Source organism: Peromyscus leucopus, chromosome X (genome assembly GCF_004664715.2).
Source record: "Peromyscus leucopus breed LL Stock chromosome X, UCI_PerLeu_2.1, whole genome shotgun sequence".
Taxonomy (NCBI): domain Eukaryota; kingdom Metazoa; phylum Chordata; class Mammalia; order Rodentia; family Cricetidae; genus Peromyscus; species Peromyscus leucopus.
This window is the reverse complement of record NC_051083.1, coordinates 89,153,211-89,166,284: the sequence shown is the minus strand read 5'-3', so window position 1 is coordinate 89,166,284 and position 13,074 is coordinate 89,153,211. Positions and strand designations below refer to the sequence as shown.

The window sequence follows — 13,074 nt, the reverse complement described above, 5'->3', positions numbered from 1 at the left end:
GATGAAATAGTCTAAAAGTTTAGAATTATAAATACACTCTAGATTTTGTGTAATCCTGGGCCATTTCATGTTCTGCAATGAGTGTCTGATGAAGTTTGAATAAGGGAGGATTGGAAATCCCTCTTATATTTAATGGCCTATAACCTGCTTCCTTTTTGTATCAAGAGGGAGGGCACATTTGGAAATATGCATATGTATGTATATACCATATATACAAACACACAGTGTAGGTACCATCAGTTATCTTTATTTGCATACGCCTTATTTCTGTAACTAGATTACAAGACCAGTAGTTTCTTTTTTGCTATCTGGAGCCACAAATAGATCTAAGCAGATAACAATCACCAAGACACTGTACTTCTGATATCTGGATCACAATTTCTTTAAGTAAAATGTTAAAAATCTGCTAATCTAGATAAGATAGAAATCAACAAACTTGTTTATCTCAAGATTTAATATTCATTTGATACACCAAAAATGTTTTAGATTTGAGCTAGACCCTGTCACAGGTAATAATTTGTAAAAGATGTTAAGACAAAATGTGTGTACAGTTATTACCAAAATAGTATGCAAAACTCTTTGGGAATGTATAGCCAATCAGAATTTGGGCACTGTTCAGTGTTATCTTCCATTTCTGGGTCATTTTACATTCTTTCAATAATCCCCTTGACTTCACGGAATATGGCAGTAAGAGTACTGTAACTCAAGTGATCGACTACGACAATTGAGCCCTTTCTAATATGTTCCTTTATGTTAATAAAGATGGCCACAGCACTAACAAGATTTGCTTTTGCCTCTTTTTGATTAAAGATGAGTTTTAATGCTGCTAATGCCTTCATATTGATCATATCTCTGGCTGCCCTTGGATTTTCAGACATATTCAAAAATACTTTCAAAACAAGATTTCTAGTCTTACGATTTCCCTGGGACAGTAAATGGAAAAGCTCTGAAAAGTAACTCACGACAATGTAGTGATGAACAGACTCAGTAGTTAGCTGCCCTAGTATTTTTAATCCAGATTGCTGGCCAGGCGAGTTCAAGGGGAAAGATACAGTTTCTTTACACATATGCTTAACATGAAATTCAACTTTGTGTTGTCTTTCATCCCCAGAAGAATTTAGAGTAATAACAGTCTTTTTTATACCTTCAGGGGAAGAAAAACTGAGCAAGCTTTCAATAAGTGTCACCACACCCACTTCATTAATGAATTCCTGGGCAAACGGATGAACTTTATGTATACCCATTGCTATCTGTGCTATTTTATGAATGAGGGGATCAGTAGTTGACTTAAGTATGTTAACAAGCTTTTCAAATTCTGGAGAATCCAAATAGCACTCCATTTTGCAAGGGCAAGCAAAGGGCTTGATGCCATTCATTTCTCTGATCTTGATTTGTTGTCTAATTTCATCTAAGGTCTGGATGCAAGGTTCAGAACCAAATGGATACTCGGGTATAGGCTGTAGGCTTGATCGAGTATTCTTAGTGGAGGCTGTTGCTGGAGTTTCTTCTTCGTTTGAGGCCAGCACGATATAGGAAGAGGGCCTTCCCTCAGATGAGTCCTGAGATCTATAACCTAACACTGCTGGAGTCACAGCAGGAGCTTTGGGCCAAATGGTAACCTCAGACCAGTCCTTTGGCCTGTTTTTTTCATTAATTTCATCCACTGGCTGAGGTTTAACTATTCTGAACACAGGTGTAGGATTAGGATCAAAACCAGCATCATCTCCTTCCCAAAACCAGTTCCCAATAACGTTCTCTTCCTCCTCCTCCTCGGCCCCTGACCTAGACTTGTGGCTGGCCCTTGGTGTAGGCTCTGACTCCTCAGTGCGACCCTGAGTACCAGTATTAGTTTTATTTTCACACTTAGCAACAGAATTATTACTAACCTCTTCTCCCTTCCAGAACCAAGAATTGATACCAGACTCTTCCCCAGTCCAGAACCAGGCGTCACTAGCCTTATCTTTACGTGTAGGTCTAGGAACCTTGTTCTCAACCTTATGGTAGTAATCCCATGTGCCTCTTGCTGGACCCTTAGAATCTGACCTCGCCCCTTCTTTCATCTCAGCACCTGCCTTGTTCTTAGACCCCGCCTTCATCTCCGCCACTGCATCTGTTCTAGTTCCTGCCTTAGTTTTTCCTTTGTCACGGTTTTTGCCTGCAGCTCTGCATGCATTGGCAGCCTCCCTCTCTGCTATAGCTCTGGCTTGTGCATTTGCCCTTTTTTCTAGTTTAGCCTGCGCTCTAGCCTTATTCTTTGAACCAGTCATGGTTGAAGCACAGCTATAGACACCTGTCCAGTCTTCACCTTAGTTCTCTGGTCAGTCCAGGCTAATACCTTTGCACTGTTTAACTTGGTCAGAGATGAACTTGGCAGAAAGAGTTAAAGACAACTGTCAGTTTAGTAATTACAAAATTCCCTTTTTTGACATACAGCCTCTATCAACGGCAGGGACAGAGGAAAGACACTCGGGTTAGGGGAAGATGATTTCCAAAGGCAGACCCGTTGAAAGCAGTCTTCTGCCAGTCCAAGGCTAGCACTGGAGAGACACCTAAGGTGGGAGAAAGAAATAGACTTTGAGTGTCCTCCAACCTTTGGTCTTTATACAGACAGCTATGCAGAAGGACATAAACAGAGATTTGAACTGTGGTAGGAGATGTGGATGAGTAGAAAACTGCTAGCTCATTTCATTTCTTCCAGAGTTGCATCCAGGCCAAGTACTACCAGTCTTTTGTCCCCATCAAACACAACAGTGAGAGGAGGTAAGATTGCTTAGAGTAGGAGAGGCTAAAGAGCATCGAGCATCCAGGCCCTTTGGTCCACACTGGTACATACCATCAGGAACGTATATGTCTTTAGAAAGGCCTCCCACCAACTTGCACTGATGTGCTGTGACTGTTTCCTCCTTCCTCGCTTTCACTGTTGAAGGTCGTCCAACTGACGTCACAGGCAGATCTATAGAGAAAAACACACGTGGGGTTAGAATTTTGAGAATCTGACAGACTGACCCACACTTGTATCTCCAGGTATTTTAACGCTCCCTCATCCCCTGTTCTCTCCTAGGGATTCTCTCCCCATTTTCTGAGCCAGTATCTGCTAAATGCCTATGGACTCAAGCCTGGCTCCCTGTTCCCCCACTATCTGTACCGACTGTGGGGGCAGTGGCATCTGGAAAGGTAGAAAATAGTGGGTCCAAGGTAAGATCTGCTTTCACCCACTTGCCAACAGCCACCTGCACCAGCGACTGCCAGGTGTGCTCATGCTCACATTCACACTCACCTCAAATCCTAATGAAGTTTTGTTCTTTCTTAACTTCTAAGTGAACAGCTACCTACAGGTCTCTACAGCAGTGGCTCTCAACCTTCCTAATGCTGAGACCCTTTAATACAGTTCCTCATGGTGTGCTCAAGCCCAACCATAACATTACTTTCATTGCTACTTCCTAAGTGTAATTTTGCTACTGTCATAAATCTTAATGCAAATATCTGATATGCAGGGTATCTAATATGTGACCCCTGTGGGAAGGGTCATTCCACCACCAAAAGGGTCGCAACCCACAGAGAAACACTGCTCTATAGGAACCTGGAAAGAAACAGGCTTATGGATAAAAAGGCAACATCAGAAACAGCCAAAAAACAGTAAAGGGACTGAGATGACAGAACACCCCTGAAAAGGTTTATAGCACATGCTTTTGTATACTCAAGGTTCTTAAATGTCTCCTACATGTCAGCTCCGCCCCAATTATGCCTCAGACGTGCTCATGACCTGCAATCCTCCTGAATATACATTCTCCTAACCCTAAAGTAAGAAATTTTCCCATGCAGGGACTAAATTTCTTTCCCTGAAGGAAAATACAAGACCTAGAAATAGACAGTGGAACATATGCAACAGTATTTGGGAAGAAGGCAGGGGGGCTAATGAGTACAATAATTTCAGGACCACATTTTGAAATACCAGACTCCCCATGTATAACTAGATCTTACCTTATGTGCTATCAATGCCAGACTCATCACAAAGCAGGATGCTCAGGAGATGCTCTCCTTCCCACTAAAGAAGAGTCCTCTGGCTGGAGAACAGTCAACCTATAGAAACCAAGATACTGAGAAAAACATACAAGAAAGTATGTTGACCATGGTATAAAATTATTAGGTTTATACGCAGATTTCCAGAACCCAAGTTCAAACACCCCCTTTTAGAGAATCAGAAACCAAGTAAATGAACTCTGTCAACTCTCATCTGTGACCCAGACGGCCACCTTCAGAAATAGCACATTTTCTTGGACACTGCTTCTATACAAAATATGAGGGACTAGGAAGAGTGGCTGGAGATGATATATGGGGTCCCATAGAAAGATACTTAAATCCTATAGTTATTTCACATATTGCACAAAAACTTCTCCTTTACTTTAACTCCCATTCAAACATATAAAAAAAATGGTCAAAGTGAAACAGAATATTGAAAAAAATGTATCTTGAATATAATATCATAATGTCACATAATAAAATCATAACATATAATATCATAATATGACCAACTCCTTATCATGACTATTTGCTTGCAGTAAATTAAGCACAAGACTCTAAATATAGAAGGGAATAAAACAATCAATCCTGTATGGAAGGCAGATAGATGAACATTTCATTCTTATGTTCTGGTGCCCCTCTAATTATGTTTCCCCTTCCCCAGAATGCACCATTCCTACCACTCAGACAGGAGACTTTGCCACCAAGCAGAAGCCTGTGGGAAGAGACAGGACACAAGGGCCTCCTGGAGTAAGGCCCAAGTAGCAAGGCAACTCACCACCCAGAGCTAAACTAGGCCCAGAGCTGGACACCCGCCCCCAACCCACCAACAGAGACCTCCAAGGGACACCACACTCCCCAGCGACCTCCAAGGGACACAGACTCCCTGCTCCCGCGCCGCCATTTCTCCCATAGGCGCCTCCCCTACAACCCTCGCAGGGCGCAGACACCAAAAAGGGTGGGGAAAAGCCTGCTGCCCGGACATCTGCTCCGCAGGCCTCCAGACCATCACACCCAGCCGCCCTCCCCCCACCCCCGTGCCTGCGGCCCGACCCGGGCTCCCGCTTCCTCCTCACCGCCTAGGGTCTCCGGGATCCGCCACCACTCCAGGGAGCCCCCACGACCCGCTGGCCTCCACTGCACTGTCAGGGCCGGGCGGTGGTCCGCAGTGCGCGGCCGCCCCAGCCCCCCGACACACCCCCACTTGCCTGGCCAGGCGCACGGCCCAGGTCCCCGGGCTGCCCCGCGTCCCCGTCCGCTCCTGCCTGTGCTCCGTCCTCCGCAGCTCCTCTCCCTGTGCTCTGGCCGCCGCTTTGCGCGCGAGTGCAATGGCAGAGCCGCGTCCCGCCCCCACGCCTCTGCACCAAACGGGCAGGGGCTGCTGCGCAGGATGCGGCAGGAGCAGCTCGCCTCGAGGGTGTCGGGAAGGGGCGGAGGGATATGGCGCACTGGGCTCGACGCCCCCTCCCGGGCCCACCCTAGTTCCGACTCCGAGTGGGCGGGGCCGGAGGCAGCCCCCTCCACTCGGAGGGGTGGGTCGCGCCCGTGGGCTTCTGCAGACCCCTGTTGGCCCTAACCGGAGACCACCACCACTTTTCTGGAGCCACTACAGTGTGGGGGATGGCTGAGAGCTGGGGTCTAGGAGGGCTTTGGAGTGGGAAGCTATAGAGAGGAGGTCTGTAGTTGGGAAGCAGGAGGGAGCAGCGGAGGGATACTGAGTGCTCAATAACACCAGGAGGAAGTTGGACAGTGCCTGTCCCTCCCTGCACTCCACCTCTGCTAAGCTTCAGTTCCCCCTCCTTTTCTGAAGGCTGTGGAAAGGGAGGAGGAGTTCTAGTACTGCAGCTGGAGAGGGGACAGGTAGCCTAGCAACAGCCTGCCAAGAGGGCTCTTGGTGCCTCTCCGATGTTTTTCTCTCAATGCTTCATGGAGTTCCTGGGGGAACAGAGATGAGAGCACCTTTTACAGGCCTCACCACTGCCCCAGGCTAAAGCATACTCCTATCCCTGGGAAACTAACCAGAGGTCTGAGCCAAGTCATTTTACTATTTGTTTTTTCTAATTTGGAATAAAAACTCACTTGGTCACATATGACATAAAAGAACTGGGGTTGGGTAGGAGTGGATGATGGGAGGCCTTAGGTGATAGGTCAATCCAAACTAAGGATGTATGAAGAAACCTTAAGGAAAACTACCAGTGTGCAAGCAATTTTAAAATATAATTTAAAAACAAAGGAGTTTGAACAGAGATGCTCTGCATGGGTGGACACTGCTGCTGTTCTTGGAAGAATGAGTTATTATATAAAATTCCCACTGCCAAGCACTATGTGTTGTTGGTCAGAGACCCCAGAGCAGCATTTCTCAACCTGTGGGTTGCGATCCCTTTGAGGGGTCAAACGACTCTTTCATGGGGTCATATATCAGATATCTTGAATATCAGATATTTACATTATGAATCAGAACAATAGCAAAATTAGTTATGAAATAAGAATGAAATAATTTTATGGTTGGGGGTCACCATAACATGAGGAACTGTATTAAAGGGTCACAGCATCAGGAAGATTGAGAAGCACTGCCCCAGAGACACCCAAAAGAACATAAGCTTTTGCCGTGTTCTTGGTTGCATACCATAACTAGCTATTAAGCCTCTATTGCTGAAGAACCACACATTTTATTTTTGTAGGACAGAAAATCAATCTTTTAAAAAAACTTCAATTTGTTCTTTCTTTTTAAAAACCCACACTTTTAACTCATAGCAATGGTGGAGAGGGCGCTTGAACTGGCCTTCCCCGGCACTCAGATTGGTGACTACCCTAGTTGTCATCATAGAACCTACATCCAGTGGCTGATGGAAGCAGATGCAGAGATCCACAGTCAAGCACTTGGCCAAGATCCTGGAGTTCAGTTGAAGAGAGGGAGGAAGGACTATAAGAGCCGGGGGGGGGGGGGGGTGTCAGGATCACGATGGGGAAAACCACAGTGACAGCTGACCCAAGTTAATGGAAGCTCATGGACTCTGGACTGACAGCTGGGGAGCCTGCATGGGACTGCACTAGGCCCTCTGAATGTGGGTGAAAGTTGAGTGACTTGATCTGTTTGTGGGTCCCCTGGCAATGGGACCAGGACTTATCCTGGGTACATGAACTGACTTTTTAGAGTCCATTCCCTATGGTGGGATGCCTCATTCAGCCTTGAAGCAAGGAGGAGGGGATAGGTCCTGCCCCAACTTGGTATGCCAAGTCTGTGTTGACTACCCAAGAGAGGCCTTACCACCTATGAAGTGGGGTTGGGAGTGGGATGGGGGTAGGTGGGAGGGAGCAGGAGAAGGGGAAGGAGGCAGAACAGGGTTTGGTATGTAAAAGAAAGAAAAAAATTTAAAGAAGAAGAAATAAAGAAAGAAAAAAACATACTTTATTTTATATAGAATAATACAAATTAATTATTAGCAAACACTATAATACAGTTATTTGATATAGCTTTAAACAGAGTAAATGAGAAAACAATCAGGTTACATAACCCCTCTCAAACATATAAAGTGTGGATAAAACCCAAAAATTTATAAAAGAGACAAAGAGAGGGTAGTTTTAGTTAATGAGGAGAGACAGAAAGTAGGCAAAAGGACATATGAGTCATGAAAGATGATACAAAGCTATTCAGCTCCATCATAGTCACCCCCCCAACTTTAGTGCTGCAAGCCACAAAAATATATGAAATAGGATTTCAGCTGATTATGACAAAGCAAATATCTGGAAGAAGCCAAGGGCCTTCCAGAAGTCAAGCTGAGGCTCAAGGAGTCTTGGTGATATCGGCTTTTGATTATTAGACGTTTCCTACTATGATTTTTTCATGTGTTGTTGTAGCTTTTCCATCATTTATTGGGCACCATTTACCCTCTATTAATGGAATAGTTAGATAACCTTCTGTGCTGACAGCTATGAACAGCCAGAACCCCAGTTCAAGCCTCCCTGTAATTAATCGTCATTGGCAGCTGCTGTGGGCCGCAGGAATATATTATAAGAACTCAGCTGGTTATGGTAAAGTCACTACCTGGAGAGATCAAGGAATTCCTCCAGAGGAAAAGTCAAATTCCAAGGAGCTTTTGGCTTGTTATATATCAGCTGTATTCTGTTATGAAAATCATGTGTGCCTTCATAGTTTTCCCAATTGATTTTTCCCTAAGAAGGGCTAACAGTGTGAACTGATCACTCTCTGGACATACACATTCAAGATATTTGGAGAACAGCCTCAGGAAAGGCTTCCTCTGGAATCAGATATCTCCCTTAGCCAAATAGTGATCAGTTCACACTGATCACTATTTGGACATATATGTTTGAGATATTTGGAGAACAACCTCAGGAAAGACTTTCTTCCCTCCAGCCCATCCGTTTCTTCTCCTTATATTGCTGGAATCAGATATCTCCCTTAGCCACATTCAAGGACTAACAGGAATAACAGTACACATGCAAGTCTCATGATTTAAGGTAAATTCCACAAGGAGACACCGCTTAGGTCAGGTGGACCTTAAGTAATAGCTTTGCACAATTTAGCTCGGACCTTCCTTTTCTTACAGCCTTACTAACTTTATAGACCTCTAACTCCTTACCTAACCACTTCTAGGAATATTTGGATAACCTTCTGCGCTGACAGCTATGCTCAGCCAGAACCCCAGTTCAAGCCTCCCTGTAATTATCATCATTGGCAGCATCCGGCCAGGTCCATCCCCAGATGGAGGAAAGTACCTTATCCGAGATACCTCTGTACTCTCTAGGAACAGACTTAAGCATCCGGACTACCTGTTTGAGAAGGCCTGGTGGATATGCCAATTAAGCTTAACTTTCTCCTTTCCAAAGTCTTATCTCTAGTTTTAGATCCACCCTTAACAATTAACTCAGAACTAAGGGTCCAACTTACAGGTACATCTAGCAGTGATGGAAGTTGCCTAGCCAAGTTGCCTAATGATGGATCACACTCACCAGAAATGGCGGGAGCAGAGATAGCTTGGAGAGATAAGGGTCCAAGGCTAAAAAGTTTTATTTTCAGAGAAGCACTAGATGGAGAAGAGAAAAGAGAATGGAAGAACCAGATGGGGAAGAACTGGAGAGGAATGAACAGAGATGTGGAGGACTAGATGGGAGGACTAGAAGAGAGGACTAGAGGAACGAGATGGAAGATGAGGAAGAGCCAGATGGGGGAAGAACAAGATGAGGAAGAATGAGATGAGAAAGAAGGAGATGAGAGAGGAGCTAAGATGGGAAAGAACTAGATGGATGAAAACCTAGATGGAGCAGAACTAAGATGAGAGAATTAAGATAGAACTCAGAGGGGACAGCAGATAAATGTAGTGAGAAATCAGGCAAGAAAGGAGCTAGGCATGAGAGCAGAATAGAAGCAGTGTAGAGAAAAAACTGACTGAGAAGAATAAAGTGTATGGACTAAAGAGTTTCATGTATATGGATTCATTTCATATCATCAAAGAGTAAATTATCAGCTGGTTGTAAATTCTTCCCAGACCCTGGTAGGGGACTATCGAGGGGCTGGTCCCCCTTAGTCCCTGATACTTTAGTGGATATGTAAATTCAACTTTTTGCATATTGAAGTAGCAAAAACCATTTTGCATTCCAAAAGAATCTAACATGTGTTTTTCCTTTAAGGCAGTGATTGTAAGAGTGTTGAGCTTTCTTTTTATTCCATTAACAATTATTGTAATAGGAATTAGACATAACTGGTCCCTGAGTACATTTGTCACATTGACTCAATTAGGTAAATCAGTCCTGAACTGACCAGGAAACTCTCTGTTGGATATATTTCATAGTGTTAGAAGGTGCTATGCAGGCTGCTGGGGGAAGAAAGACATCAATGGGCATATCCAGTGCTGAACCCTACATGCTACAGGACTGATGCACCAGGCAAGATGTATCCACTGGTGCAATAGTGGCAGGACAGCTATAGGGCTAACCAATTGATTTCTGGTTGCATTCACAGTTTACTCCACAGGAGTGATTTCATGCCTGGTACTGTGAACCTAATGAAAAATCCATGTCAAGGAGATCATAGATTCTAGGATAGAACCTGCTATCACTATTTTAATAAATGATTATGAAGCCAAACTGCCCTCTGGGTTTTTTTTTGTTGTTGTTGTTGTTGATTTTACGAGACAGGGTTTCTCTGTGTAGTTTTGGTGCCTGTCCTGGATCTCACTCTGTAAACCATGCTGGCCTCGAACTCACAGAGATCCGCCTGACTCTGCTTTCCTAAGTGCTGGGACTAAAGGTGTGCACCACCACCGGCTGGTCAAACTTGCCCTCTTAAATATTTATGTTTATACTCATATATTTGTGCTGCTCTTGGTCAGAGAAGCTTCATTTGGAAATGAGCAGTGGTTAATGAAGAGAATCATAACTGGTTAAGTGCTCAGGATAAGTGTAAATGCTCAACCCTAAATGGGTATCTGTATCAATCCTCCCCCAACAGAAGGCTATGGGAGCATTACAGAAGAGGGGACAGATACAATGTAGGAGGTGAAAGAAGGGAAGGGACACTGTGAAATGCTATCTGTCTTCTGGATGTGACATGGACTCAAGGACACAGACCTGTGGTTTCTGCACAATATCTGTACAAGATTAAGACAGTTAAAGTTCAATAGAAAATCAAGAGTGCCCACATCATCTCCATACATTCAGGCCTAATCCTGGATGCACATGCCACACACCCACTTTGCCTGGTGAGCTCTCCAGAACCCTCCCTCCAGCACCATTCCCACACTCTCACACTTAACTCTAACTGTGCAGCTTCTGCACTAGTATTTCCTGTTGAGTTCTCCAAGAATGAACACCACCTGAGCTATCTGTGCTTTCCTGAGCCAGGTTCTAGCTCTAGAAATGCAGTTCCTGCACCTGCCTTGCCTGGTGAGCTCCCCAGAACCTCACCTGCCAATGTCATCCCCATACTCTCCTGCCTAGCTACAGATATGCAGCTCCTGCACCAGCCCAGTCTCAGGTAAGCTAGAACCTGACACACAACCAATGAAATGAGTCCACATACCCAGGCACATCACAAAAACACAAACAATATGAAAATTGTATGTACTCCTACCCTCCCCTTCTATAAGCTACTAGTCTTATAGAAATGTTCTCCACGGAAAATTACCCCAATAAATATCAGAACAGATAATTTAAAAGAACTGTCATAAATTTCATCAGGAATTCAAAGTGTTTAAAGAAGACATGAACAAAAGCCCCAGTGAACATATAGAGTACACAAATAAATGCTTAAATGATGTCTAAAAATACAAACATACAGCTGAATGAACTGATGAAGAAACTCCAAGATGTGAAAACTGAATTCAGTAAAGAGATAGAAATATTGATGAGAACTCAAGCTGAAATGAAGATGGACTTGAAAAACTCAATAATCCAATTACAAAGCACAGGGAAAAGCCGTACAAGCAGAATGGTTCAAGTAGAAGATAGAATATCAAAACAACTCTGAGATTCCGTCTTGCACTTGTCAAATAGCTAAGATCAAAACCACAAGTGACAGTTCATGCTGGTAAGGATGTAGAGCAAGGGGAATATCTCTCCATTGCTGATGGGAGTGCAAACTTGTACAGCCACTATGGGAATCAATATGGAGATTCCTCAGAAAATTGGGAATCAATCTACCTCAAGACTCAGCTATACCACTCCTGAGCATATACCCAAAGGATGCTCCATCCTACCACAAGGATACTTGCTCAAGTATGTTCATAGAATAATTATTCACAATAGCCAGAAACTGGAAACAACCTACATGTCCTTTAACTAAAGAATGGGTAAAGAAAATGTGGTAAGAAAGGAGTGGGGAGGATGTACACAATGGAGAATTACTCAGCTGTCAAAAAGACAAAACAACACCAGGCGGTGGTGGCACACGCCTTTAATCCCAGCACTTGGGAGGCAGAGGCAGGTGAATCTCTGTGAGTTTGAGACCAACCTGGTCTACAGAGAGAGATCCAGGACAGGCACCAAAACTACACAGAGAAACCCTGTCTCAAAAAACAAAAACAAACAAACAAAAACAACAAAATAAAAACAAGCAAAAAAGACAAAACAACAGCCTACAAAATGGGAAAAGATCTTTACCAACCCCACATCTGACAGAGGGATGATCTCCAAAATGTATAAAGAATTCAAAAAACTAGACATCAAAATACTTAACAATCCAATTTAAAAATGGGCTACAGTGCTAAACAGATAATTCTCAAAAGAAGAATCTCAAATGGCTGAAAGGCATTTAAGAAATTGCTCAACATCCTTAATCATCAACAAAATGAAAATCTAAATGATTGTGAGATACCATCTTATACCTGTCAGAATGGCTATAATCAAAAACACTGAAGACAGCTTATGTTGGACAGGATGCGGAGCAAGGGGAACTCTCCTCCACTCTTGGTGGGAATGCAAATTTCTACAGCCACTTTGGAAATCAGTACCATGGTTTTTCAGAAAATTAGGAATCAATCTACCTTAAGACAGAGCCATACCACTCTTGGGCATATACCCAAGGAATGTTCAATCATACCACATGGATACTTGCTCAGTCATGTTCATAGCAGCATTATTTGTAATAGCCAGAACCTGGAAACAACCTAGATGCCACTCAACCAAAGAATGGATAAAGAAAATGTGGCACATATACACAATGGAGTACTACTCAGCAGTAAAAAACAATGATATCATGATATTTGCAGGCAAAAGGATGGAACTAGAAAATATCATCTTGAGTGAGGTAACCAAGACTCAGAAGGACAAACATGGCATGTACTCACTCATAAGTGGATACTAGAGGTAACGCAAAAGATAACCAGACTACAACTCACAGCTCCAGAGAAGCTTGCTAACTAGGAGGACCCTAAGAGGGACACATAGATAGCCCAGTGAAGGAGAAATAGATGAGATCTACATAAACAAACTGGGAGTGAGGGGGAGGGTAATAGAGGGCAATGAATGGAGGATGAGAACATAAGGAAATGGGAGGTTCAAGCTAGAACGGGGACAAAGTGGGAGAGCAAGAAAAGA

At 43.7% G+C, this 13,074-nt stretch overlaps 1 protein-coding gene across 1 annotated transcript in view; it reads right to left on the bottom strand.

The window, feature by feature from the left end:
* Window positions 1-225: 225 nt before the first annotated feature.
* Window positions 226-13,074, bottom strand: part of Bhlhb9 (basic helix-loop-helix family member b9) — a 36,939-nt gene continuing 24,090 nt past the window's right edge. Inside the window, exons 5-7 of the mRNA XM_028858229.1 lie at window positions 3,982-4,097; window positions 2,834-2,953; window positions 226-2,549 (exon numbers count right to left, since the gene is read on the bottom strand). Coding sequence (XP_028714062.1) covers window positions 645-2,267 — 1,623 coding nt within the window. The 5' untranslated portion in view covers window positions 2,268-2,549; window positions 2,834-2,953; window positions 3,982-4,097 and the 3' untranslated portion in view covers window positions 226-644. The remainder of the gene's footprint in view (window positions 2,550-2,833; window positions 2,954-3,981; window positions 4,098-13,074) is intronic.